At 40.6% G+C, this 27,710-nt stretch overlaps 3 protein-coding genes across 7 annotated transcripts; 1 reads left to right on the plus strand and 2 right to left on the minus strand.

Annotated features, from left to right (window-relative positions):
• Positions 1-1,529: 1,529 nt before the first annotated feature.
• On the minus strand, positions 1,530-7,626 carry LOC133904717 (filament-like plant protein 1). Of its 4 annotated transcripts, none has more exons than XM_062346218.1 (5): positions 7,484-7,626; positions 6,307-6,522; positions 4,986-5,313; positions 2,364-4,747; positions 1,530-2,126 (listed from the first exon to the last, which is right to left on the minus strand). In XM_062346218.1, the coding sequence occupies exons 2-5, from the start codon at positions 6,421-6,423 to the stop codon at positions 1,779-1,781; spliced, it is 3,177 nt and encodes a 1,058-aa protein (XP_062202202.1). In that variant the 5' UTR covers positions 6,424-6,522; positions 7,484-7,626; the 3' UTR covers positions 1,530-1,778. The 4 variants fall into 4 exon arrangements, with proteins under 4 accessions (XP_062202202.1, XP_062202200.1, XP_062202203.1 ...); XM_062346216.1 differs by lacking the exon at positions 7,484-7,626 and adding an exon at positions 7,185-7,455; XM_062346219.1 differs by lacking the exon at positions 7,484-7,626 and adding an exon at positions 7,312-7,446.
• A 7,136-nt stretch (positions 7,627-14,762) lies between these two features.
• Positions 14,763-19,650, minus strand: LOC133904890 (CBS domain-containing protein CBSCBSPB3-like). 2 transcript variants are annotated; one of them, XM_062346530.1, is made up of 14 exons: positions 19,340-19,650; positions 19,074-19,233; positions 18,322-18,454; positions 17,508-17,678; positions 17,179-17,257; positions 16,976-17,089; positions 16,814-16,880; positions 16,602-16,707; positions 16,464-16,522; positions 16,277-16,386; positions 16,076-16,203; positions 15,896-15,978; positions 15,470-15,559; positions 14,763-15,361 (listed from the first exon to the last, which is right to left on the minus strand). In XM_062346530.1, exons 1-14 carry the CDS (start codon positions 19,492-19,494, stop codon positions 15,182-15,184), a joined length of 1,635 nt encoding a protein of 544 aa, XP_062202514.1. In that variant the 5' UTR covers positions 19,495-19,650; the 3' UTR covers positions 14,763-15,181. The 2 variants fall into 2 exon arrangements, with proteins under 2 accessions (XP_062202514.1, XP_062202513.1); XM_062346529.1 differs by having other exon boundaries at positions 19,074-19,236.
• A 2,119-nt stretch (positions 19,651-21,769) lies between these two features.
• LOC133905462 (uncharacterized) lies at positions 21,770-27,024 on the plus strand. Its single transcript, XM_062347250.1, has 2 exons — positions 21,770-22,882; positions 26,829-27,024. The coding sequence occupies exons 1-2, from the start codon at positions 22,303-22,305 to the stop codon at positions 26,954-26,956; spliced, it is 708 nt and encodes a 235-aa protein (XP_062203234.1). The 5' UTR covers positions 21,770-22,302; the 3' UTR covers positions 26,957-27,024.
• Positions 27,025-27,710: the final 686 nt, after the last annotated feature.

The following is a 27,710-nucleotide window of genomic DNA, read 5'->3' on the forward strand; positions in this document are numbered from 1 at the left end:
TTTCATAATAATATATATTTGCTATATTTTATTAATATATTACATCAATGAGTAATAGTCATGTTATATTTTAGGGTCATATCCATATTAAAACGATATTTATTTGGAGTACTTGTTTGCGAAAGCACGTTTCTGGACAAATTTATTTGCCCATCATTTGTCATGAAGCCCAAAGCGTCCATGTGCATCGATGATACCGCACATTCCTTTCTTTGAGAAGCCATGAATTTCGTCTCGGAATCATGCGCCTAGCTCTGAAACCACTGAAATCATGCGCCTAGCTCTGAATTTCAGGACGCATCCGAGGGTTGGTGGTTGTTGCTGCCGGAATGGCCTTCCACTGACGTTTTTTAGGTATGTCCTTTCCATGATTCCATGGATTGTAAAAGTTATATCGTAGATTATTACAATCTGGTGGAAAATAGATTATTGGATTGTTACAATCTGGGTGTTGGATTGTAACAATTTAGCTTTTACAACCAGCTGTTTGTTTCAGCTTTTGGATTATGATCAGAATCCAATTTTTACAATCCAACTGTTTATTTCAACTTTTAAATTTTAATCACAATTCAGCTTTTATAATCCGAAACAAACAGGAATATAGCCTGTTTACTGCTGAGACTGAGGCTGTGCAGTCAGAGATAATGGCAATCGGGCACCTTTGCAACTGCATCGTCAGCAGCCATGCTCCATAAACCATTTCTTTCCCAATGAACCAAGAAAAAAAAATCCATTTCAGCAGAGCTAGATATATACAGAATTTAATGTTTGTAGGATAAAATAAAATAATTTAAATATCTATTTTTAATTTAAAATGTTTAAACTAAATACTTTTAATCTGTTCACCGCTATAGATCCAAAAATTTCTAGAACTAATGATGATCAGTTTAAATTTTTTTAAAGTTATAGCTCTACCAAACAAACGTGTATGAAGCACAGCGGTAAGACAGCAAGGGTGCAGCCAGCCCACCAGGATTTGAACTCCGGTGTCGTACCTCTCCGATTAAAGCCTCCTATACAAACTCTGGTAACGGGCCAGTTAAAAAAAAAATGTGCTAACTTGGTTATAAAATTATGGGCTAGAGATCATGTTTATCATCGTGCTAGCTTCCGAAAGAACAAGAACACGCCAGTTACTGAATCTACACATGGCACAAATGAGCATTTCCTACAGCTGGAATTCCCTCGCCTCTTGGAGATGGAGGCCATGGGCGAGGAGAGGCCGTTGAAAGCTTCAAAGCTGACCTGCTCGTTGGGATTCCGAGGCCGCCTCCACTGCCTGTGGCTCAGGCTTCGTACGTCTCCATCGGAGGCGGCGGGCTTGGTTGGAGATGACAAGGCAGCAGATGGGTTGCGGCAACAGGAGCAGGCCAGCGGCAATACTGATGCTGGGCGCAGCTAGGAGACCATCTGCGGCGGCGGCAGAGGCGTAACCAGCTGAGAACGTCGCCGAGATCAGCTCCATTAAATTACGATAATGAACAGTAATTTATTAAAGAATTATAGAATTCTATCAGGATGGGCTGATCTCGGCCTGGAAGCGCTCCTTGCCTTGTAGATCCCATTACATAAGGGAACCAAACAAATCTTGTATTACATTGCCATTCGTTGATACAGTAAGACCTCATCAAGCAGGCTATAAAACTGAGCATGCTGGAATGGAAAAAAGATTCAGCACACAAATCTAACAATCAGTTTCTGTGAATGTACATTGATCTACCTACATATGAGAGCATCCATGAACTGTTTGTTGGTAGGGCATCTGGGCAATCTTTTCATCACCCTCTACTTCCTCTTTTGCTCCTGTAACTGCTAAGGGTCGACAGGCCCCCTGCAAACACTGACATCTCCGAGGGCGGGGACGAGGGTTGAATCGACGGGAGCGGCGAAAAGCAGCTCCCGTCACCGTTTGGGAGGTCAAAGTCATATAACTCATCTGCAAAGACCGCAAATTCAGCATCGCCGTTTCTGAAGTCCAGTGGCAATGGCACGTCCCTGGATTCCAGCCTTTCAGGCTCCAGCACCACACTGTCGAGGTCTGTCAGTGATTCCAATCGACGCCCGAGAGACGCAATGGTCTTCTGGCATTCTGCGAGCTTCCCAGCTGCGTTAGCAAGCTCCTTCTCCTATCACAAAGACAAAAGTTCGACTTGGATTCAGTATCTGGAATAAGTGATTCTTGAACAACATTATTAGGCATACTGTATAAGCAATCTTAAGCTGGGATAACTGTAGTACTATGTGTCCTCTCATATGATATGCTTAAAAGTACTATGAATCCAAAAGGGTGCATTGTGTTAGAAAGGGAAAAGTAGCTCTCACAGCACTTACAAAAATGCTTAAAAGTATAAAGACAAATTTACCTTCTTAACCTTCAGATCTCCATTCGAGTTTGCGAGCCGCCAGAGCTTTGCGTCTCGACTATCCATTGACAGCTGAGCCTCCAACTTTCGGCATTTCTGTTCATACTCCTCTGTCAGCAATCTCTCCTGCCCAATCTCCCTATGCAGCAAGCTCACCTTGTTTGTCAGTTTTATGAGTTCCCTCTCTGCTGTTTCAAGTTGATGCTCCATAGCCATTCTCTCTGACTGCACAACCTCTGCCTTGGCAGTGAATTCTTCGGCTGACGACACCTGTTCCTTGAGTTTTGCTTCCAGTGACTCCACCTTCAGGTTGAGATTTCTGGCATCCTGATGTGCAGACTCAACCTCTGACTCCAAAACCTTTTTTATGACCTCTAGAGCTTCTAGCTGCATCTGGAGCTCTGCAGAGAATACTTTCTCCTTTTCCAAATCGTGATCAAGTGCGGTCACCATGTCACGCAGTTTTACAGCTTTTGAGTTTGCTAGCTCGAGTTGTTCCTCTAATGAATCTTTAACAGACTCCACAGAAAGAGCTCTCTCTGCTTCAATCTTCATCTCTAATTGTGCCGAGAGTTCTTCATGAAGTCCCTTCTCTTTCTCTACCTCATTCTCTAGTGCTTTGGTGATCTCACGCAATTTCTGTATTTCAGTGTTTGCTGAACACAGTTGTGCCTCCAATGATTCTTTAACAGCCTCAACAGAAATAGTTCTCGCTGCTTCGATTTTCACCTCTACTTGTGCTGCGAGCTCTTCGTGCAATGCCTTCTCTTTATCTACCTCATCTTCCAGCGCTTTGATAACGCCTTGCAGCTTCTCTACTTCAGTATTTGCTGAAAAGAGCTGTGCCTCCAATGATTCTTTAACCACATCAACAGCTGCTTCAACCTTCACCTGTAATTGTGCTGTGAGTTCTTCATGAAGTGCCTTCTCCTTTTCGACCTCATTCCCTAGTGCTTTGACAACGTCACGCAGTTTCCCCATTTCAGTGTTTGCTGAACACAGCTGTGCCTCCATTTCTTCTTTAGCATTCCGCGCAGCCTCTGCATTTGCTTTCTGCCGCAGAGAAAGAGACCTCTCGGCCTGAACCCTCTCTTCCAATGATGCCACAGTCAGGCGAAGCTCTGTGGTTTGTGTTGACATCAGTTCTAACTGCGACTCCAACTCTTTCTGCCGTGCATTTTCCTCCAACGAAGTTACAACCATAAGTAGCTCCTCAACTTCTACAGATTTGGACTCTAACTGCAACTCCAACGCCTTCCTCTCTGAGTCCAATCGCTCCACGTCTTCGAAAGCAGCAAGTTTGGAGTTATTTTCCGAGTCCAACTGCATTTGCATTTCGACCAGCCTGTTCTTTGCCGCCACTAGCGCATCGCAGGAAATGTCAAGCTGATTTCTAACTTCCAACAGGGCCATCTCAAGCTCCCTTTTCTCGCTTGAAATTGCTTCAAACTTTTCCTTCAAATCTGTGACCTGATTTTGCAATTCTTCAGTTTCAACTTCCGAGGAGTAGTTTCTTGTCACAGCCTTGTCAGAATCTGTTTCTGTTTCGAAGTTAGAGCTGGTGCGGTCTGATTCAGGCAATGCAGCTAACCTTTCCATCTCCAGGAAATCATCCATTATGTCAATCTCAACAGGATTGTTCACAAGATTTCTTGAAACATCCTTGCCATTCTTGAACTGATCAAGCTCAGCAATCAAAGCCGATGCCCACGAGTCGGAATTTCGCAGTTCATTATCAACAACAACCATACGCTCCCCATTGTCGGACTGGCTGTCAGTCAGTGATTCCAAGCAAACATTGTTTTGTACCGGCCTAGAATCATTGACCAGTGCAGTTTTGCGAGTTAGATGCTGTAACCTGCGGCATTCTGCCTCAACCCTTGCAATCTTTTTAATGCTTTCCAAGTGCTGCTTGCTCGCTGTCTCCACCGCTTGGTTGCTCAGGTCTCTTTCCAACAGTAGTATCTTCAGATCCTTGGACTGTACAAGAAGCTTGGCCTTGAGATCCATGTTCTCTCTCTCAATTGCCTGAAGCTTGGCCTTAAGGTCCAAGTTCTCTTTCTCAATTGCCTGAAGCTTTTCTTGTAGATCATGCTGTAATAACATAGAAGATGCTTCTAATCTGGTCACTTCCAGCTGCTTCTTCAGCTCAGCGATATGGTTTTGGAGCTCAGAGTTTTCAGATTCCAGCACCTGAGACTTCTTGTAAACTATGTCACGGATTTTCTCCTCTTGTTCTTCCCGTGCCAGACGCAGCTGCCTGACACATTCCTTGAGAGCTTTGTCTAGATGGCTGACTTGATCCTCGAGAGAAGCATTCTTCTTAGAAGAAGCTTCAAGCAGACCCTTCAGAGCAGCAACTTCAGCTTCAGCTTGTTCCCAACCTACAAAAGAGTAATCAACAAGAATAAGAATACTGCAACATAGAAGGAACAAAGCAAACTTCTCACACTTGCAAATTTAAGGTTATCATTTAGTACTGGAAGAACAAATGAAATGAATCGATTTTTTCTCTCACTTAGAGTGACTTTACAGGTACAATTCTAAAAGAAGATAATTTAGTAAGTTAATGAACTGAATAATTCAATTCCCACATAATGTTCACTAAGGAGCAAAATTTACCCGCAACAGCCTCTTCTGTGACTCTAGCATGCTGCTTCACCAAGTCCTCTTTTGATCTGACAGTCAAAAGTGCAGCAAAAAGTTTGTCATTCAAACTCTTCATGGTCTCCTTGACCGCTTCATCTCTGACATTGGAGGATACGTATGGTTCTACTGATTGGCCGTGCTGTGGAGTAGAATCATTTAGATTAACCACCGCTGCCAGCTTGCCATTCAAGGATTTCGTGACTCCAGCTTCTTGGCTGTCATCATATTTACTTCTTGAAGAGGCTTCACGAGATTGGCCATGACATGGCGAAGCATTATTTGAGATAGGCCTCAGAATCTCCTGGTTTAACATGAGTAAACAAAATATAAATCACCTATTTTCATAGAAAGAGCAAATCATTTCTTGTAATATTCAAATTGTCTCCAGAGCTAGCACCAGAAGTTATCTATGTGTAGATTATGTTAAAAAATAATTCGCTACCATAGTCTCCATTTCAGTAGTCAAATCATTTGCCTTTCTACAAAGGAAAGTGCAAAGATGACGGTTATTGAAAAAAGGTGCATTTTATGTGATGGATCTTGCAGAACTTAATACACTTTGAAAACAAGTCTAATGCACATAAGTTCCAACAGCTAAAATCAAATATGTTTCAATAATACATTTTTTTTCCATTATGCCAGAGCTAGGAGGCTAAATAATGCGGTCAAAGGAAATTAAGAGGTATGATTAATCACATTCAATAAAAAAAGGTAGTGCTCTCATAGTCTCATTTGGTGATCCAACAGGTTTTAAAGCTTAAGGGAGATAATCTGCTCAAAGACTAGACTGGGTCAAACCTTCATCAATTTCTCGAATGTGTCCATTGCTTATAATATTGAGAAAAAAAAAGTAGAGAGCAATCTCTGAGAAGAAGACCGCAATACCTTCAGATTGATAGCTTCTCATTTTTTAAGCCGGAGTAGCAAAATTTGAATTTCTTATAGTTAGAAAATACAAATGGAACTTGACCAAACAGTGTATCAATCAACTCCCACTTGTGTTATCAGCCGACCTTTAACAATGTTTTAGCATAAGTAGAACTCAAGTTTTGAGTTTGCTTGAAAAGAATACATGATTTCTGGGGAAATAGACCAGGCCTAGGTATTAGGAAATTTTCAGTGTCCTACAACTGAAAAGAATGCTACAGTTTCCAAAACTTATGGTAAACTCAGAATACATTCATAAAAAAAAGTAAAAAAAGGGTTATGATTAGAATATGTAATAACTGCAACCAAACTGTCCTGGTGAAATGAGAGGATCTACATGATACAAAAGTAAGGCATGGGGCTGAACCTGATCGTCAGAGCACTGCTCGGAATGCGACGACACAGACATAGAGCTGTCGCTACCCCCGGGGCTCTTATCCGACGATTTGCGCCTCCAGAGCCAACTCGCACGGTCCATAACCATCAACCACTCAAAAGATCAGAATGGTTCTTCTGCTTTCTGCCTTTTTGGGATGCCACCATATGTATGTTTCACACATCAACATTGACATTGGAGAGACATCTGTGCACCATAAGCAGAGTTGCAGATTTATACTCTGAATTAAACAGCATGTAATTCAAATTATCGCTAAACTATGGTAACAACAAACTGTAAAAAAACTAAGTTCCAACAACACCAACAAAACAAAGGAGACTGTGCTGCAAGACTACCGGTTCCTGCCACAGCTCCAACATGTGCTCCAACAAAACAAAGCAGAAAACGAAAAGGACATTTTGCCTAGGATGATACAACTTGGAAGAAAGAAAAAGGCAAATAATTGGTCCCTGCCACAGCTCCAACATGTGCTGCAAGACTACCGGTTCCTTTCTTTAGCACAACTTGGCAAAGCTTAATCGATGTTCTTATCATCAACACCAAATCCAACCACGAAATAGAAAGCTAGGAGCGCCATACAAAAAATGCAAAGCGCAGAACTCTGAAAGACCGACATTTATCACCGAGAGATCCAATGAGGAACTCTTCAGAAATCCAGCAACCAAGAACACCCATGTAAACAATGTGCAAGAACAACTATTCTTGCCAAAAAGAAAAATGGAACCATAAGAAAGATGAAATTATCACCATGAAATCCAAGCAGGCACTACTTTCTTACGGCAACAGAGGAAGTTGATTGGTGCCCGAAAGAATGTTGAGATAAACAGTCAGAGAGAGTGTCCAAGTACCAAATTCGTAGCCACCTGCAACTCCCAACTCCCGCAGGAAGAGAAAGCCATCCGAGAAATCAAAATCCTATGCCAGGAAGAAGGGTAGCAAACACGAAATCCCTAAAGCCCCTGGCGAGGAACCCACCACCCATCTCCTCAAAATCCCATCTTGCGCGGCCCAAATCCAGACCTATTTCAGTTCAGCGGGAGAACCCGAACCCGAAGAAGGGAGGGAAAGGAAAGCAGAGTGCTTGAAGAAATTCCATGGAGTAGTAGTACCAAGAAGGACGAGGGCAAGAAGCGATGGCCATTTATACCTGAATTGAACCACTGCACGGAGAATGCCGCGCTTCACAAGAACACAGGACTCTCTCCGACAGCCACAATCCAATCAATCCATCACTAATCTCGTGTTCTCTCTCGCTCCCCCCAAACCCCCTTTACCTCAGTAGGACAGCACAGTCTGGTTGCCGGCTCTTCCCTATTCTGGTTCAATATAAAAAGAAAACAGGTTAAAATTTGATGAGAATTCAACAATAACCGGTCGAATTTCACATATAACCAATCAAATTTACCAATTTATCGATCGGTTTTTCTACATTTTTCACATTCACCGGTAACCGATTGAATTTTTTGATTTACCAAACGCATTTCTCGGTAACCGGTAAAGTTCAATAAAAAACTAAAAATATAGTTTAATCTTGTAAATCAATAACTAATTCATCTGAGCTTCAAATCAAGTAAAACAAATTTTTTGATTTCCTCATAAAATAATCTACGATAAAAATATTTATACTTATAAAAAGTTAAAAAAAAAATTATGAGAAAATATATTTACCAAACCTAGTTAAATACATAATTAATTCTTTGCTAATCAAAAATCATGAAGCTAATTTTTTTAGTCTTCTTACATGATCCTATGTCTTTTAAAAATATATAAACTCATGAAATAGTTATTGTAATATGCAGGATTGTGTAAATATGTTGCAACTAGATTAATTCATAATTAACTCATCACACCTCTAAAAGTAGTGAAACCACTTTTATTAGTTTATTTATACTATGCTTTGTGTAGGAAAAATAATGATAGATATGAAAAAAATTAATTACAGTATTGTTTCTAAATATGTTCACTTTCTGCTTATGAACATTGTAAAAATCATAGAGAAATTAATAAAACTCTAAATAAAGTGAAATCAATTTTAAAAATCCTATTAAGATACATCAAAAAAAATGTATTGGCATGTTAAATTTTTCATTAATATAAATTAATAATGAGATTGAATAGGGAGGGAACAAGCTTCAAATCAAACTTCACTTTGGTTCAGCGGATGATGAGTTTGTATTAGCTCATACAGCTTTAGATTCAATTAATAAAATAAAAACTTATCTCAGACTATCTAAGATAGATATAACTAATCAAATATTTTTTAACAACTATAACTCCACTTATCATATTTTCCTCGATCTATTTTCTCTCTACCTATATTTAAGGTCTATAAAACCTAGTTACAGAAAAAAAAAATCACCCCTAGAAAATAAATTTTATAGAATCTGTGAGAAAAAGACCTCGCGAGACCCTCTCTCACTCTCTCTTGCGTGAACACGTGTGTTACGCCGGCTCCTTGCATCGTATATGAGACATGTCAGATGCAAGAGAATCTACATGAGAAAATATATCTATAAAGTTTACTTCTAGTCCCTAGGCCCATGGGTGAGAAAAGCTAGAAGCGCCACGTTGCCCAGCTCACGCGCAGACGCAGATGGAAGCGGGCAAGCAGAGGCGGACAGCCGCGCAAGAACACGAGCTGAAAAGGGCAGCGAAAAGCGAAAGGGTCTAGAGGGCAGGGCACCACCTCCTGCTGCTGCTCTGTCTCTCGTCTCGCCATGTGAGGTGGAGGCCACAAGGCACAGGCCCTGCAAGTACGAGTGCTTGGATCTCCTCCCTCGTATGCTTCCGAGTCTCGAGGTGAGGCGTGGAGGCGATGAGCACTGCAGCAGCCGCCCAGAGTGCGTGCGATAAATGCGAGAATCCAAGGCCCCCCTTTTCCCGCCGTTGGAAGCTTTTTTAAGATTACGTTTGTTTTGAATAGTAAAAATTAGATTGTAATTAAAATTTAAAAGCTAAAATAAATAGCTGAATTATAAAAGATGGATTATGATCATATTTTAAAAATTGAAACAAACAGCTGGTTGAAAAAACTGAATGTTTATAATCCAACAATCTACCTCCATCAGATTATAACAATTTAACTTTTACAATTCAAATTTTATAATTTAATTTATTATAATTCACAATCTATAAACTACTCTTTACGATCTTCACCTCAATCAAACAGGCACTCACTCTCTCTCTCTATCGCTGCATGTGGTGGGTGGAGCCCGCGCGTGTCAGAGGTCGGTTGCGCTCGAGGTATGGGAGACCGTCCGTCCGTCCGTCCGCCCGCCACGCACGCGCAAATCATGAGCAGGAATCCTGTCCTGGACGGGATGGGGCATCGGGATACTTGCAGACTCGTCCGGACTACCGAGTACTGACACATTTCTTCAGAAATCATGAGTGATCCGGTCATTTATTCAGCACAGAACATGTGTCGGCACAAATCGAGCGAGCTCGCAGGACACATGGCACACCGGTTGTTAACGTTGTTATTAAAAATCATCTCAAGAACTTTCATGCCGATCCGCAGCACCATCGATATCCTTTGCATCTAGATCACGGCTCCACCATCCCAGCCTGCTTGACGCTACAACCTCGTGCTGCCCAACATCAGATCTATTATCTGATTTTTTTTATTTCACTAACAAATTCAGTGGAACATAGGTCATATCTAGTCTATTATCACGATTGCGAGGTATGCAGTTTAAACTCCGTTTCCGTGTCATGCCTTATTAGCTTATAGCTTCATCGGTGACTATTGTCATTGTTGGAGGTCGTAGCTCTACTAACTACAGATCCTATCTTGCATTCTAGCAAAACGTGGTTGACACCATGAGAAGATTTGGGATCACGACAATCAATGTCCTAGATTTTTTTTCTTTTTACTATAATTATCATAGTAATTTTTAGACCTCAGAGCGAATGACTCATTACCTTTGTTTTAATAAGATAATGGATTTTCATACATTTTTGCCCAATCACCGAGATATTAAGGTAGATAGACATTGCGAGAATATAGAAAGAGCGAATGCCACAAAACTATATTTTTTTTAGCTAAACTATCATAAAACTGCATTTTATTGTTTCTATTTCATAAAACTATACTTCTTTTTGTTATGTATAGTAGAACCATAAATTTTTTGTTTCTATTTCATAGAACTATACTTTTTTGCAACAAATTTTCAAAAAACCACACTTTGAAGATTTTGGGCCCACATGGTATTCTCACACTCTTCATGAGTATGGCATGTGGGTCCAGGCTGTCCAGCCTAACAAAAGTGCAGTTTTGTGAAAATTTGTTGCAAAAAATGTAGTTTTGTGAAAATTTGTTGCAAAAAGTGTAGTTCTGTGAAATAGAAAAAAAAAAGTATAGTTTTATGACGACATGCCTAAAAGATATGTGGTTTTGTGAAATATACACAAATACATGTAGTTTTGTATAGGTTATCTAAAAGAAGTGTGGTTCTGTGATATTAGCTCATTTGGAAAACACCTGATCTGGCACTTAGAATCGTACATGAATCCATCACACATGGAATTTTCAGAAGCTGAATCTGAAATGTTAGGAATTCAAGACATAGAGAAGAGAACATATTTGTTTTCCTGCGAAATTTCTACAAGATATCGTATCCGTATGAATTTCGGAGAAATTTTTGGGTGTCATTACATTGTTTCAAAAGAATCCTGGCCTCAACAGGAAATGTTGCCATACAAATTGAATCATCTAAAACCGCTTCACTTTCCGTCCATTCTAAAGGGGTATATACTTTCTAAATAGGTTGCAAATAAATTGCATTATTGTACCATCGACATGGTCCTAGCTGTGTGATCTTGCAGCCGAGACATACGCATGGCTCCATGGGCGATAGGGTACACACTAGGTGACATATGGTTGTCACTTTAAGCTCACTCAATTGCAACCCTTGTTTTGCTTAACAGGTCCTACCTTGCATGTGTCAACCTAGCTAGCAGATATATAGATTCTCTCCACCGATCGATACCCGACTGATCCGCTATCGAACTGATATGCCATTATAGTGTAATGATTCTAGCAACTGCATTATTTGCTAGCTAGGATTTACGAGTAGTTGTATGTCGCACCAACTACTACTAACATTTTTTCACTCATAATCATCACTACGCATGCACTAAATGCCTAATACGTCCATTTTCATGCAAAAACACACACACACACATGTGTGCCATGCATTGCTACAGAAAAGCAGGTATTTATACATCAATTCGATATTTTTACATATACACATAGACATATCAGACAATTCTATTGGTGAATTTAAAAGAATAAAATGTACCGAAGGTCCTTAAACCTGAACTTATCATATGATGTCGTCTAGGTCCATGAACTAAAAATTTAAAAAGATTTTGAGACTCGTAGGTAGTGCAGCCTATGCCGTATGAAAAAGTTTAACATCGCTGCCATATCCAAGAATTGGCTTTCAAGCTACAGAAGTTGATGGTTGGGAGAGAAAAGGTAACTACTCCAGATAGCCAAGAGAAGCGCAAGATTCCAATCCAAGCCTGCCACCGAGGAGGTTAAACAAACTACCCACTTCACCCAAAGAAAAGCCCACCAAAAGCTCCATTACTAGCATGTGGCCTATAGCTTGAACCACACACTATTTCTTTCTTTTGAACTTGTCAATCATAACTTCATTATCCAGCCATCAAATAAAGTATTAGTGCCCAATCTACTCAACTGGGGACATCAACAGTTCTGGAAAGAAGAAAATGAAGTGCATGTGCTAATAGATAAAGGGTACCATTAGGAATAGATTATGAATTCTAGAGAAATATTTTCCTCAAAATAAACTTGGATGAAATCTATAGGATATGCTAAAATCTTTCCTATGATACCTTTCAGATGTAGAACTACTAGGGATGGACCCAGCCTAAAAATTGAACGAGAGCATACCAGTGATTGACCCTTTACAATTTCATGAAAAAAAAACCTAAATCCACCGAAAATCAAGAATTTGAATGGGACCTGTGCCTCGCTAGGCATCTCCTGTGTCCGCCCCTGCTACTATGGAGAATTCTTTTTTAATTCCTCCATCTTTGGAGATCAATTACATACATGAATTCAATCACCTCATGCTAACATCCATTTAAGAAGTATAGGGCAGTCTCGTCGCTCTTTAAGTCTCCACTTGTCTCTCCATTCAAGAAAATATTCGAAATTCCTACGGAGCATTCGAGCATCATTTTGGTATGACTTTTGTGTTTTCAAATCTTGGGGAATTGTACTAGATGTGATCACGCCACATCCTTTACCCACACCGTTTTCTGAATTTGTGTTTTCTGTATTTGAGACCCCAAATGCGTAGCTTTAAGAAGCAATAGGTACACATATCCATATAAATATAAACAACGGTGAAGATCGAGGGTAGTGCATAGATATAACCATATAAACAGATGGGATATTATAAAAGGAGCCATCATTTTTTCAAGGTCTAAAATCTCGCACAATAATTGATAAAATTGAAATTACCTAAAATATCCTATTTTTGCGAGTACCAATAAGCATATTGGGGAGCAATTTTACCATATTGTATTAGTGTATACTAGTCTAGTTTAAACCTCATACTTTCACAGTTGTACAACAAATACATATGCTTTAATTTTTAACTATGTTCAGTAGAGCTGGGTAGCAAATACAATCGTATTTAATTCTCAAGCTAAGCCATAATAGCCATCTGCAAGGATGGGTGGATCCAAAGGTAGTCCGAGTAGATCCAGGACCACCCTGGATTTTTGCCCAAAAATTTCTCAGCCTATTACAAATGAGAAAAAAGCCCATAGAGCATAGCCGATGCCCTATATAGCGTACAATACTCTAACCAAATACCCAACTAATCCTAAATGACCATGTAAGCGTCTACAAAGATGTCCTTGTATTGGAGAGGAGTGCTTTTATTAAGCACCTATATGTAAACATATTGCATTGGAGATGCCATAGACGATTCAGCTAGTTTTGAAATTTAAAGTTCCCACTCTCAGAAAAAATTCTCATATCACTTTTTATTTCTAAAGTGAATGCATGTTTGACATTGTTCAAGATCTCTTTCTATATATATATCTCTGGGTGTGTTTTAGGTCAACAATTTCTAGGAGTATTTTAAGGTCAACATAGTCAATGACTCAATCTGATAAGTTTTTCTTTATGCATGTTTGATTATCGTAGGTAGTATATGTAGGGATTTAGTTAATTTGCACTGAGTCGATCTCCTTGCATGGTGACAGATGAATGGTGGAAGGGAATGGTTAGCCACGACATAGTACTGTCTCCATGCAGCCTACGTGCACAGCATGCATGGCAGGTGTTGCTCGATCGGCCATTATTGAAGCTCAGTCACGGAGCTCGCGACGTGCTGCCCATGCCCGATCTATCAAGAAACCGCCCGCGCGCGCATGCAAGGCGCGCGACGACGAGGCCGTTTCAACCTTGAACGCCGCATCCACCTCCGTCCATCGTCTCCGATCTGCAGGCTATAAATGCGGCGGTTCGCAGACGACGCAAGGCAGCCCATACCGCCGCAGGAAGACGAGCGTGTATAGAGTTCATCACGTAGCTCGAGCAGTAACGGTAGTGCGCGCGGCTCGAGCAGGAGCGAGACGACAGGAGCCGTCCACCGTCCACGGCGAGAAGCTGCGCAGGGAGGACACGGCGCCTTCCTCCTCGGTCCCGGGAGGGAGCAAGGCCGGGACGCTGCTCGTCTCGCGGCTCTCCACGCCATGGATTCCGAGCGATGGAACTCCGTGGCCCTGTCGTTGGCAGGCGGCCAACGCTTATCCAAGTCTTTCTCCATTTCGGATCACTCGTAGGACAAGAATGCAATTACGATCTTTATGTGAATGAAGGGACATTATATATATTCTGCTACTTGTGATTAGTGCAGTACTGGCGAACAACTGAATGCCATTAATATTCCCCAAGCGATCCCCTAGCAAGAACTACCTTTACTGAACCTGATCAAATGCCTGATAGGAGGGATATATCCACTCCACTCATTGTTGTCCTAACGTTTGTGTTTTATACATCTCACCGTAGCTGTGAAAAGCGTCGGTGTTCGTGCAAAAACGCAGCGAGGAAAATTTAACAGAGATCTTCAGTTCTCTCTGGATCTTTAGTTACTGATCAGAAATTCAGTTACCGATCAGTCCTCTCTGGATCTTTAGTTCTTGGCATGTGGCCTTGTTTTTCGTCCCTCCATTGTTCCATTTCATGGCATGCAATGAGTGAAGGCCAGATTTCTTCGGATAGCGGTAAGTAGGGCCTGCAAGTGGTGGTTTGCAAAAGTTACCAATCCCTCGGGAAATCACACACACTCTAGATCGTTCAAGTAAACCATGACTGCAGTAGTGAACACTCTCTTAGGCGTGCATACGTACACGAGTCCATCAGATTGAAACGGTAGTTTGCAAAAGTTACCGATCCCTCTGAAATGGGTTTACTTGGTCTGTTTATCTACAAACAAGTACATAAGTATGAACAGAGAACATATGTAATGTTTATACAGTTCACCGTAGTCGTGAAATCGTTCATGTTCGTGCAGAATGAAGAGAGGAAAACAAAGATAGGCAGCTCCTTCTGCCCAGTATCAGAAATTCACCTACTCATAAAGCAATGATCTTATCCTGTCTGGGTCGATCTTCAGCTCGTCAGATGTGACCTTGGCTTCCGTCCATTCATTCATTCGTTTCTTAGCATGCAATGATGCGAGTGAAGGTGAAATTCTTCAGAATGACAATGCTAGTTTGGAAAGCCATCGATCCCCCTTCAGAAAAAAGAAAGAAAAAAAAAAAAAAGAAGCATGGATCCCTCTGGATTTGGAAATCACAGCTGAGATCGTTTCAAGTAAACCATGACTACTGCGCCACTGATAGCAACAACACCAGCCATCAACCCAACATGAACCGGAGACAGCCCACTCCTGCGGGGAGGTGGCGCCAGCTCCAGAGATGGTTTTGTCACTTCTGTGTTCAAACCAGGATCTTCGATATGCAACTTCAAAACCTGAAGGTGGACAAACATTCATTTTGGTCAGGTGGATCAAGCAAACAACTCGTAGCCCCACAACTTGCAATAGAATGAATAATAACAGAAGGCAAGAACATGGGTTACCTTCAATCCAGATGATTTGGCATGGAGCACTGCACTGGCAAGATCGACATCTGTTGTCAGCAGCACTCGGTCGCCTTCATCATCTTCATACTATACAGAACAAGACCAAGGTTAAGTTGGTTAGTGCAGGCAAATACAGACCATCCTTTAGTCGATGGAATGATGATCGAAATCCATTTGCAGGCTTGTAGCATCGCCGATGAGGTACAAATAATGATGCAAAGACATGGATGACAGTACACACTCTTGTAAGTACATAAACACAGTGAACTTTTCATGGACGGAGTAAGGGAAAGTTTGGCTTTTACTATCAGAATTGGGCACCTAATCTCTATCCTATTAGACCCTCGGAATATTCTCAAGCCAAATGCCCTACATGCCTACTAAGTCATAGGAATATTCTCATGCCAAATTACTCGATCTTACCAAGAGTTGCAATATGTCCTTCTCATCAGCAATATTTAATCTTTGCCTTACAGAAGACACAAGCTCGTCTAAGCTCTCAGAACCTGCATTAATGAATTATGACAAGTTAAGAACTAATTATATTTAGAGGATTGCAACCATATCTTACATATTCAGGTAAACTATCAATCAAGTACTTACCACAAGCGAATCTATGCACACGGCCCTTTCGGTCTTGAAGCTTAAAGGCAAATGAATTGCCAATGACAGGGGGATAAATACTACTCTTTCCATCTCCAGCCTCTGACGCCATGAGTAATGATACTTCGCTGAGCAATACAGGAAGAGTTGTATTATATGAAAATAGAAAAAAAAAAATCCACCAATGAACCAGCAACAAACCTATGGCTATCAAATTCCTCATCTGGAGGCTCCAAAGCAAGAGCAGAGTCCCAGAACCTCTGCATTACTGAGTTTGCAACATCATTTACAGTTCCATTCCCTCCTTCAACCTACAAGAATTAGATCGACAAATTCAGCGTATGAATCAGAAGATATCTGAAGAAAAAAGTAAGGAGTTAGGGATCACCAATTGAATGGTTGCATGGGTAAGTTGCAGAACGTCCAGGCAAGCAGCAATTTGTCCATCTGTTCAGGAAAATGAAGACATGTAACAGATGAAGTACCAGTAAGGTATTCACAGTCTGAGACAGAAATCATGTCGCACCTCTGTCAATAACAGGAATATGCAAGAATTTGCCATCATGCATTATATGTAATGCCTCGAGAATTGTTGTATCTAACGTGGCACAATCTGGGTTCGCAGTCATCACCTGAAAAAGTTATAATTAATGCAGTGAGTTTACAAGCAATTAGACAAAACTTAGATCATGTGAATGAAGAAAAATAAAAAATGTAAATCTGGTGGAAAAGGAAAACCTTTTCTACTAGGGTCAACTCAGGGGAAATATTTTGTGCAACAACACGCATAAGCACATCTTTTGAGCTGCATGTCATAATCATATATCCATCAATAACTAGGAAGAGAAATAAAAAAGGAAAATCATGGACAATACTATTTTATTAATATAGAATGCTTACGTAAAGATCCCCTGCAATGTGTTTCCTGTAGCAACAACCACTGAATTAACTCGAAACTCTCGCATTTTCTGTGTTGCTACATACACAGGATCTGTAGGCGAAACAATTGCTACTCTGGAAGTTAACAGCATAGTAAGTTTCAATGTCCAAACTTTTATAACTAACAATTGAAAGAAAATAGTCAGAGAAAACAGATGCTATACTTGGTGCTTTCTGTGACAATGGTTGACAACGAAGGTTTGAACATCCGCTCTCTTAGAGTTTCTATGAGAGCAGAAGGAGCTGTAACCACAGAAAATAAATACCTTTAAATGATTGGTAAGATTACAGAACATGGAAGAACAGCTTTGACAATGTAGTTAAGAAATATACCATGTTCATTATTCATAAAGTATACCATATCGTTTCACTTTGGTTTAGAAAGATAAGATGTAGCATGTTCATTATTCATAAAATATACCATATAGATTATACATCAGTGTACTTGCAGGAACAAAATTGTGAATACAATATATGTAGCGTAATGCAACACCTGAAAAGTTGCCTCCCAATTGACGCTCAACCCCTTCTACAGCAGCTGCTATTGCACTCCCTTGTTCTGCTGCTTTTTCCAGTCTTGCTATTGCATCATAGAGGCATTTTGCTATGTCCAGCATAGCAATAACCTCACCATTTTCTACAACAGGGAGGTGTCTAAATTTCCCTAAAATATGAAAGAACATATTGGAGAAACTAATGTTAGTGAAGAACGAATCAAATATCTATCTAATCACCTGCATACATACACATATTTATTGCCACTGAAATCATGGTGTCAGAAACTCGGTAATATGCCAAAGGAATCCTAGATATCTCACCATACCAATCCAGAAATATTGATTTGTTACTGAGATATTGAGATACAATATAGCTAAAGGCGCCTAACCATCTACCTAAAATTGTGTTTCCATTGCACTTACAAAACAAGCAAGTTGAGCTGGTTTGATAGCGACTTGTGAAAAAGTATGCATCATATGATACAATACTAGGCAGTATTTTTTTCAACTAAAGATTGTGTTTCACAGAAACGTTGCATATTGGACAGATCTTTCAACTAAACATCCTGTGTTTGAGGCACCAGAAATGATGAGTTGCACAAGAACTCCAGGATGTAGCCAATACGGTTGCAAAAACTAGACACAAATGGCTATTCTATTTCAATTACATATATCAGAGAGCAGCTCATGGCACAGTTTACTAGAAATCACAAGTTTGTTCAACTCGCTTTACTTTGCTGTCAAATTATTCATACAAACATTTTATCAAGTGAACTACAACAACAGGAATGTTAGAATCGCAAGATATACCTTGAACCATCTTCTGCAATGCCTCAATGGCAAGCGTGTCAGACATGACATAGATAGGATTTCGTGTCATGATCTTGGACATAATGGTTTGCTCCACCCTCAGCCCCTCAGCAATCACCCTTGTCGCTATATCCTGCATCCCAAATTGAATCCGAAAGAAAAACGAACAAGAGTCACCTTCAGCTTGAAAGCAGTAAAAATAGCCCATCAGCTGCTTAGTTACAAAGCTACCTACAAGGCTGTTTAGTTAAAGTGCAGGAAAAAAGAATAAGAACCCAGAATTTGATTCCTAACAAAAGTCAAACGCAAACAATCTCATTTTACTTTAATTACTTCGATTGTTTTAGCCACAAACCACTACTAAACAGGTAAAACAGCATGAGTTTCCATTTTCAAGTATAATATCGGAAGAGGGAAAAGCAGAGGGAACAATACAATATGCAGGCATAAACCGAAATTCCAATGAGTCGTCAAAGTGAGGTCAACAAAATGAGTTAATCAAAAGCTCCAAATAAAAAGGAACTTTGTTTTAACAGAAAAGGCCACTTGCTAAGCTCCAAACCACGAATCTAATCCAAACACAGATTTCCCCCCAAAAGTGAGAAGATATGTAGTATCTTCGATTCCTGTTACATCAATTCAAAAACTCGTATCTTTTCCTCTGCTCTCAATCACTATAAAAGCACACCGTAACACATTGTAGCCATCAAATTCCGCCAAAAAAAATAAGAGAGAAGAAAAAGGAATTTCACCTTATCAGTGACTATGCCGGAGAGGAGGCCTTGGGCGTCGGTGAGCAGCACGGCGTCGACCCGCCTCGCCGCCATCCGCCGGCACGCATCCGACACCGTCGTCCCCTCCGGTATCGTCAGCGCCTTGGACAGCCGCAGCTTCTTCACCGTTCTCTCCCCCCTACTAAACCCAAACCCAATAAAAATCCAATCTTTGGTCGTCCCGGCCCGAGCCGAGGCGAAGAAATGGAACGACGAGAGCAAAGGCTGAGGCTGGACGAGCTTACGTGAGTTGGTTGGGGGAGGCGGTCTTGGGGGAGGTCTTCCCGTTTCCGTTGGCGGCGGCGGCGGCCGAGGGGTCGTCGGACTTGCGGGAGGAGGCCGACGGCGGGCGGCTGCGAGTGCGGCGCCTAGGTGGCGCCGCGGATGCGGCTGCGCTCATCTCGATGATTGCTGCGAGAAGTTGGGGGAGACGGATTCAGGGAGGCGGCGGCGGTGGCGGCCGGCGTGGGGGGAGCAGGTGAACTGTGCCTCTGCTCGCTTCTCCTGCCCTCCGTTTCTTCGTTAGCGTGTGGGAGTTTTGCGTTTCGGTACCTCCAGCCTTGACTTATTACAAACTTTACGCATGGTTTTGGATATTTTTTTCGGCCGTTGAGTTTGCTTTGCTATTTTCATTGGGTAATTAACTCAGCTTTACACAATTGAAAAAGAGAAACCAAGTGCTTTACAATAATATTTTTTAAAAAAACCAGTACAACACGTAGACATAAGTATACACTCACATTATCACAACACATACTTATACAATATCTACTGAAGACTAGAGATACAGAGCTCGGAGATTGACGAATCTCACATAACGTCTAGTAAAAACTAGAGACTTAGAGTTTAAAAATTGATAAAATCATCACAGACGTCTTGCTGTTGACGGGTATATCATCTATCAATAAAAAAAATATGTCTTAATAAGACATAAGAGGCTAACATCAGATTTAATTCCTATTAGATATAAGGTATAATCAGCTCCGCCAACCACGAAAGATAAAACTTGATTCTCTCTTTACGATAATAGTTGTAGGAGAAATTTTATAAATCTTAGTTTTTGGTACATGATAGACCTGGAAACACCAGCCGATTGACAAGCTGCGTGAAGTGATAGCGCCAATTCGGCATGTGCAAGGTAAATAGCGAGTAGGACAACGTGGCATTGTCAATGGTCCCATCTCATCTCCTAAACCCTGGTGGACAATTTTTCTCAAGATGAGATTGAAAAAGTTATTAGTAGAACCATAAAATCTAAGTTGTATAAAGCGTTGAGGACCATTTTCTTTTATTTCACACAAAGCCTTCTTGAACTTTGCACAGGACAATTCAATTCTTAGAGTAATTTAGACAATTCAATTCTAATTCAGAGCAGGACCATTCCCTTTTAAGTCGCGAAAGGCCAGTGACCAGTTTTTCTAATTTACAGTAATCAACAAAAAAAATAATATCTCCATTTTTCTTACTTATCACCGTTTTACTGTAGCAAATTTAACCAAGTATTTCCAAAAAAGATATATAGACACTTAAAAATATATAATACTAATAAAGTTTGTTTCATAATAAATCTAATAATATAAAAATCTTAAGTATCTATAAAAAAATTTTAAAAACACACGATCAAATTTGCTACAGTAAAAATGGTGAAAAGTAAAAGGCAGTGACAATTAAATGCAAACAGAGGTGGTACTCCGTATTGAGCAACGGTTGACTTCCAAACGCGTGGAGCACCACGTGGCCCATCTCCCGTACCACATTCCGTGCTGGGCCCCACCCCACCGCGGCAGGAGGCACGCGTCCACGCGCATCAACGGTAGACCGGGTCCTCGCAGCTTTCCCCGCTTCGAAGGGCGATTTTGAATTCGCGGCTTCCCTCGCAACGAGACCCTCAAGCTTTGGAAATATTTCACGGAAACCCCTCAGGTCCCCGTAGTTCCGGTGGGACCCGTGTGTCCACGTCGGATGGCTGCTGCGTCGCCACGTCACCGGGATGGACGGCTGGTAGCGAAGACGCAGGGCCACACAAGACCGCAAGAGCTTGGTGGTGCTAGTGCCTGGCGCATGCTGTGTCAGCCAGGGAGTGACAGGAGTGGACGGGACAAATCTTGAGGGCCAAGCCAAGCAACCAGTTCAGGAAATCCACTTGTATGAACCACAAAAAGTTTGGTAGATGTTGGGGGATAGGCCTGTTCTATAAAGAGGTGTACTAGAAAAGTAGCTCATGTAAAGATCTAAGATTACACGTAATATTTGTATCCATTAAAAGTTGGAGAGAAAATTTTATCTCTAACTCACTACACCTATCTAAATGACTCAAGAGTCATGGGTAAGGAGATTCCTTCTATCTCTACTCTCTCTTTGTTTGAAATGAACGTTTTCGGTATTACAGCTGGAAATAGTTCTAACAGTAGATCTTTAGTTCTAATTTTTTTAAACTGATCATCGCTAACTTTAGAAATTATTGAAGCTGGAGTTGTAAATTGATTAAGAGTTTTTAGTTAAGATATCTTGTTTTTATTTTGAATTAAAAATATATATTTAATCTATTTTATTTTATTTTATAAACTTTAAAACATATACAGATCTTGAAGCTGAATTTTTACCAAACATGACCAAAATCTAAGATCTGATGCCGAGCAAAGCTAAGTTCAAGCAAGAGTTTGCCTGAACTTAGACATCCGTCACAGAAGAACGATATTACTGTAATGGAAAATGGAACGATGGCTTGCTTGTTTAGATTAACTTATTATATAGGTTTCTTGATTTTTTTTTAGCTGGTAAACTTCATCTGCACTCTTGTTTATTTTCTTTAAATATATAGCTAATAGAGGATGATCCTACTGTTGACTCAAAAAAAATCTGGAGAGGGATAACTTGTTATACCAGCTGAATTACATACTGGACTCTGCTGCTACTCCAACCATTGCCAACTTTTTTGCTTCTTATCCAGGTATCACACAAATGAGATAAACAAGTAGGGTTGTCTTGTATATACCAAACTCTACCCGGTTGTCTTGTATATACCAAATTCTACCCTGATGATAACATTTCCATAGAAACCTTGCCACGGGGCAACTAAAAAACTAAACGACTGATTGATTCATTAGCACCACAGAATTGGCATTTCTTATCTCCCTTCTTCCACCCTCTATATGAAAAGTTGTAGTCAGAATGCTCTACTTCAGCACACCAACCACAATAGAAGTGCATGCCAGGGTGTGGTCTGCCTGAAAATTATGCCGTGCTGCCTCCGTTCGGGTCCTCTGAAGATTCAGGCTTTCAAGATGCAAAGAAGTTGCTGCTGCAGGCTTCTTCTTTGAGGGTGCCTGTTGAGAAATCTTTATCTTTGCCTGTTGAAATCTTATGCAATGCAGCAGCTCCTGCAATTGTGCGCTGCCCAGAGCCTCTCTCTTCCCTAAATCATCAGGATCTTGTTGAGATGGGTGATCACTCGTACAGAGCAAATAGCACAAATGCTTTTTCTGGTCTTCCAAGATTTGTGCTTCAGAACCTCTCCAAGCAGAACGGAATTCGTGCAAATATGTCTAATAAGGGAATGGCGGAGGCGCTGCAGGCACTTGACTCTGTGGTTGGAATTGATATGATTTCAGATTTGAGGAAAAAGTCAAAGGTGCAAACTGTGAGTACCCAGGGGGTGCTTAATCTAGCAATCATTCCTGGGGAGGATAATTCTAACAGAAGGACTAGCAAGAGGACAGCAGCTTTGGGGGATGAGCATATTCTGGCAAAGGCAAAGATCCTGGCGGCAAAAAGGAACTTAGATGGTGGTATGTCTAACAACTCCTTTGTTTCTATGCCTTTACACAATCTTAAATCCAATATATCAAACTTAGGTGTTTCGATGGGTAGAAATCATAGTGATATCTTGCAGTCTGTTATTTCTATTAAAAACATAGAAGTAGATCGCCTTTCAGTTGCTGCTAAAAACTCTTTGTCTAAGAGCAATAACCTTTCTACTAAGATTCGTAGCTGTGTTAGTGATGTTGGGGAGGACGATGAGTTGGATGGTTTTGATGCGCACCTCAGTCACATATGCCGTGATTTAACTGAGGTCCTCGATGATGAGGGTTTGGATCAAATATGCTATGATCTAAATGCGGTACCAAGGAAGAAGAAGATTAATTCTTCAAATAAAAATGGCAAGATAAACCGTCAATCCAAAAAACCCAACACTCCTTCAAAATTAGTTATCTCATTAAAGGAATCTTCTGGAATAGCAGAGGTCTTGGTGACTTGGCTAAACATAACTTTCTTTCGAATACTGTAAAAGAACAACATATTGACTTCATTGCAATTATGGAGACAGGTAGAAGCGATTTTCATGCTTCAGCCCTCAGACACCTATGTGGTGGCCTTGAGTACATGTGGCATATAATGCCTCCAAGAGGGAGATCTGGGGGTATGCTAGTTGGAGTCAATGCAAGAATATTTGACATTGGCTCCATCGTGGAAGGAGATTTTTATACTAAATTCCTTCTAAAGAACAAAGAGGATGGCTTCACATGGGCTTTATTAGCGGTATATGGACCGGCCCAAGAGGACCTTAAGTCCGCCTTCCTATCAGAATTGGCTCACGTTTGTACTGCTGAAACCTTCCCAATATTAATTGGGGGGGGGGGGATTTCAACATTATGCGGAAGCCAGAGGACAAGAATAATGATAATTTTGATCCACGCTGGCCTCATTTATTCAATGCTGTAATTGACACAGTTGATTTACGGGAGATTGTTATGAAAGGGCGCCGATATACATGGGCAAATGACCTTAATCCTCCAACATATGAAAAACTTGATAGGATTCTAATGAGTACGGAGTGGGAAGCTAAATATCCGAAGGTCTCAGTAGAAGCATTGGACAGATCAAGATCGGATCATACTCCGTTATTGCTTAATACAGGAGCTCCCTTCCAATACGGAAATCAGCCTCAATTCAAATTTGAATTGGGATGGTTAATTCGTGATGGTTTCTATGAGATGGTTGCCAATATCTGGCTTGGTGAGCATAGGGGTACTAATGCCATCGAAAAATGGCAATTCAAAATCCGATCCCTTAGACAATATTTGAGGGGTTGGGCAAAACAAACAGCTGGAACTTTAAAGAAAGAAAAGAAACAGTTGACAAATAAAATTGATGAGCTTGACAAAAAGGTGGAAATAAATCCTTTAACACCTCCTGAGGTGGCCTTTAAACATTACCTCAATGAGAGGCTCGCACATTTACTGCGAGAAGAAGAGCTTAAGTGGTACTAGCGTGCCAAAGTGAAAGAGCTACTAGAGAGGGATAACAATACTAAATATTTCCAACTCGTAGCTAACGGCAAACACCGAAAGCAGCGGATATACAAACTTGAAGATGAGAATGGCAATTTCATTAGGGAAACTGACCTCAAAAAGTATATCACAAAATTTTATAAGGGGTTATTTGGTAAGCCGGAGCATAATACTTTTGCGATGGACGAGTCATACATACATGATATACCCCAAGTTAGTGAAGAAGAGAATGACATGCTTACATCACCCTTTCATGAACAAGAGGTGAAGTATGCAATATTTCAGATGGAGCATAATAAAGCACCGGGCCCTGACGGCTTCCCTGCTGAATTTTATCAGGTTTTTTGGGAAGTCATCAAAGGTGACCTTATGGCTTTGTTCTCTGATTTCCACCATGGAAATTTGGCCATTTATAGCCTTAATTTTGGGGTCATAACTCTTGTCCCAAAAGTTCAAGAGGCTTTAAAGATTCAACAGTACCGTCCTATATGTTTGTTAAATGTCAGCTTTAAGATATTCACCAAGGTGGGCACTAACCGGATTGGGGCTGTGGCAGAGAAGGTAATAAAACCTTCACAAACCGCCTTCATGCCAGGAAGAAATATTATGGAGGGTGTGATTATTTTACATGAGACCATCTATGAATTACATAGGAAGAAACAGAATGGTGTGATTTTGAAACTTGATTTTGAGAAGGCCTACGATAAAGTGAAATGGCCGTTTTTACAACAAACTCTTCGAATGAAAGGATTCTCCACAAAATGGTGTGATTGGATCCAAAATATTGTGTCGGGAGGACATGTAGGAATTAAGGTCAATGATGAGGTGGGCCCCTACTTTCAAACGCATAAAGGTTTAAGGCAGGGTGACCCCCTATCACCCATCCTTTTTAATATTGTAGCAGATATGCTTGCAATATTAATATCAAGAGCCAAAATGGATGGACAAATAACTGGCTTGGTTCCACATTTAGTAGATGATGGTCTGTCTATTCTATAATATGCGGATGACACCATCATTTTTATGGACCATAATTTGGAACAGGCTAAGAATATGAAACTCATCCTTTGTGTGTTTGAGCAGCTCTCAGGGTTGAAAATAAACTTCCACAAGAGTGAGCTTTTTTGCTTTGGTATGGCAAAGGAATGTGAACTCCAATATACTCAGTTATTTGGGTGTAATACGAATACATACCCTTTTAAATACATGGGCATTCCAATGCATCATCGCAAATTAAGAAATAGTGATTGGAAGGAGGTTGAAAATAGATTCGAAAGGAGATTGAGCAGTTGGAAAGGAAAGATGATGTCAGCTGGAGGCCGATTAGTACTCCTTAACTCGGTCCTCAGTAGCCTCCCAATTTTCATGATGTCTTTCTTTGGGATCCCTCGGGGAGTCCTCAAAAGACTGGATTATCTACGGTCCAGGTTTTTTTTGGCAAGGAGACAATCACAAGAAAAAATATAGACTTACACGTTGGGATATTCTCTGCCTACCCAAGGACCAAGGAGGTTTGGGAATTACCAACCTTTCGGTAAAGAATATCTGCCTTCGAGGCAAATGGCTTTTCAAGCTACTTAATGAGGATGGGGTTTGGCAACAAATGCTCAGGAATAAGTATCTTGGTTCCAAAACGCTCACGCAAGTCCAAGGACAGCCAGGAGATTCACATTTCTGGGCTGGCCTCATGAAAATTAAGAATGAATTCCTCAATTGGGGTTCTTTTCATGTACAGAATGGGAAGCAAACTCGTTTTTGGAACGATATTTGGCTGGGTAAAAGCCCACTAAGCCAACTTTATCCCCTGCTGTACCAGGTTGTGAGACATAAACAAGCCACAGTAACAGAAGTAATGAGAAGCATACCTCTTAATTTATCCTTTCGTAGACCGATAATAGGAAACAAGTTGATTGAATGGCAACAATTGACGATGCAACTTGTTCATATTCGTCTCTCTAATGATAGAGACACTTTTAATTGGGATTTGAATGGGAAAGGACAATTTACTGTCCAGTCGATGTACAAACAAATGCTAAACCAACCCATTAGTATTCCAAACAAGAGGTTGTGGCAACTAAAGCTCCCGTTAAAAATAAAAATTTTCATATGGTACATAGGTCATGGGGTGATTTTGACCAAAGATAACCTGGCCAAAAGAAACTGGAAGGGCAGTCTCAAGTGTGCCTTTTGTAATCATAATGAATCTATCCAGCACCTCTTTTTTGAATATTCTTTAGCTAAGACTATCTGGTATATAATCAGAATAGCCTTAGGGATTAAGAAACCGGGGAACATGTCACATATGATCGGTACTTGGTTACGGGAGATAGGAGCAGAGAAAAAGAGAAGAATCTTAGTTGGGATATCGGCTATGTTCTGGGCTATTTGGCTCTGTCGTAATGATATAGTGTTTTATAAAAAATCAATTATGTCATTCATGCAGGTACTTTTCAGAGGCACTTACTGGCTAAGGTTCTGGAGACTACTTCACAGGGAGGATTTGAGGGAAGAATTTCTGTCGGTCTGTCATTTGTTGGAGGTGGTGGCTTTGGAGCTCTTCGCCAAGCATAGATGGTCATGTAGTTACAGATTGCAAGCTTCTTGATGTTTTTTCTTTCGGGTGATGTGTGCTACTCTTGTTAGGAGTTGTAATAATCTTTTGTTGGCTGTATGCATCTTTGGATGCAAAAAGCCGGATGTTTTTATCCATTTTCTAAAAAAAAAACCACTTTTAGTCAGTTCCCATATCAATTTGTCTCCATTTTCACTCAAGGTCTCACCCATGAGCACACATTCTTCAAAGATTCCCAAGCTTCTAGAGTTTTCTGTTAAATCTTCATAAACAACTTCAGAAACTGTAATATTCTTACTGAAAGTAATATTACACAATCTAGGGTATTTTTGTGCCAGGGTCTTATCCCCTGACCACAAAACCTCCCAAAACCTAGTTCGTTCTCCATTGTCAACTTCTTTTTTCCTGCAAAGAGGTTAAAACAATTTTTTTTAACTACCATCAAACCAGACAAACAATGTGAGTCTGCTGGTTTAAAATTCATCTCAGACAGAGTTTTGCCCCAAATGAATTTCTGATATAACAAATCCTGCCACATCACCTGCTCATTTTCTAACTTCCATAACCATTTCTGAAGAAGATCAATGTTCATAACATCTAAATCAAGGACCACAAGGCCACATTAGTCCATAGGGCAACACACTGTAGGCCACCTCACCAAATGATACCTCCTGGTACCTTGGTCTTCTTGCCATAAAAGCCTTTTCCTATAACAATTCATCTTCTGTCTGACTCATTTTTGGCATCTATAAA

The sequence above is a fragment of the Phragmites australis genome, chromosome 22 (assembly GCF_958298935.1).
Source record: "Phragmites australis chromosome 22, lpPhrAust1.1, whole genome shotgun sequence".
NCBI classification, from domain to species: Eukaryota; Viridiplantae; Streptophyta; class Magnoliopsida; order Poales; family Poaceae; genus Phragmites; species Phragmites australis.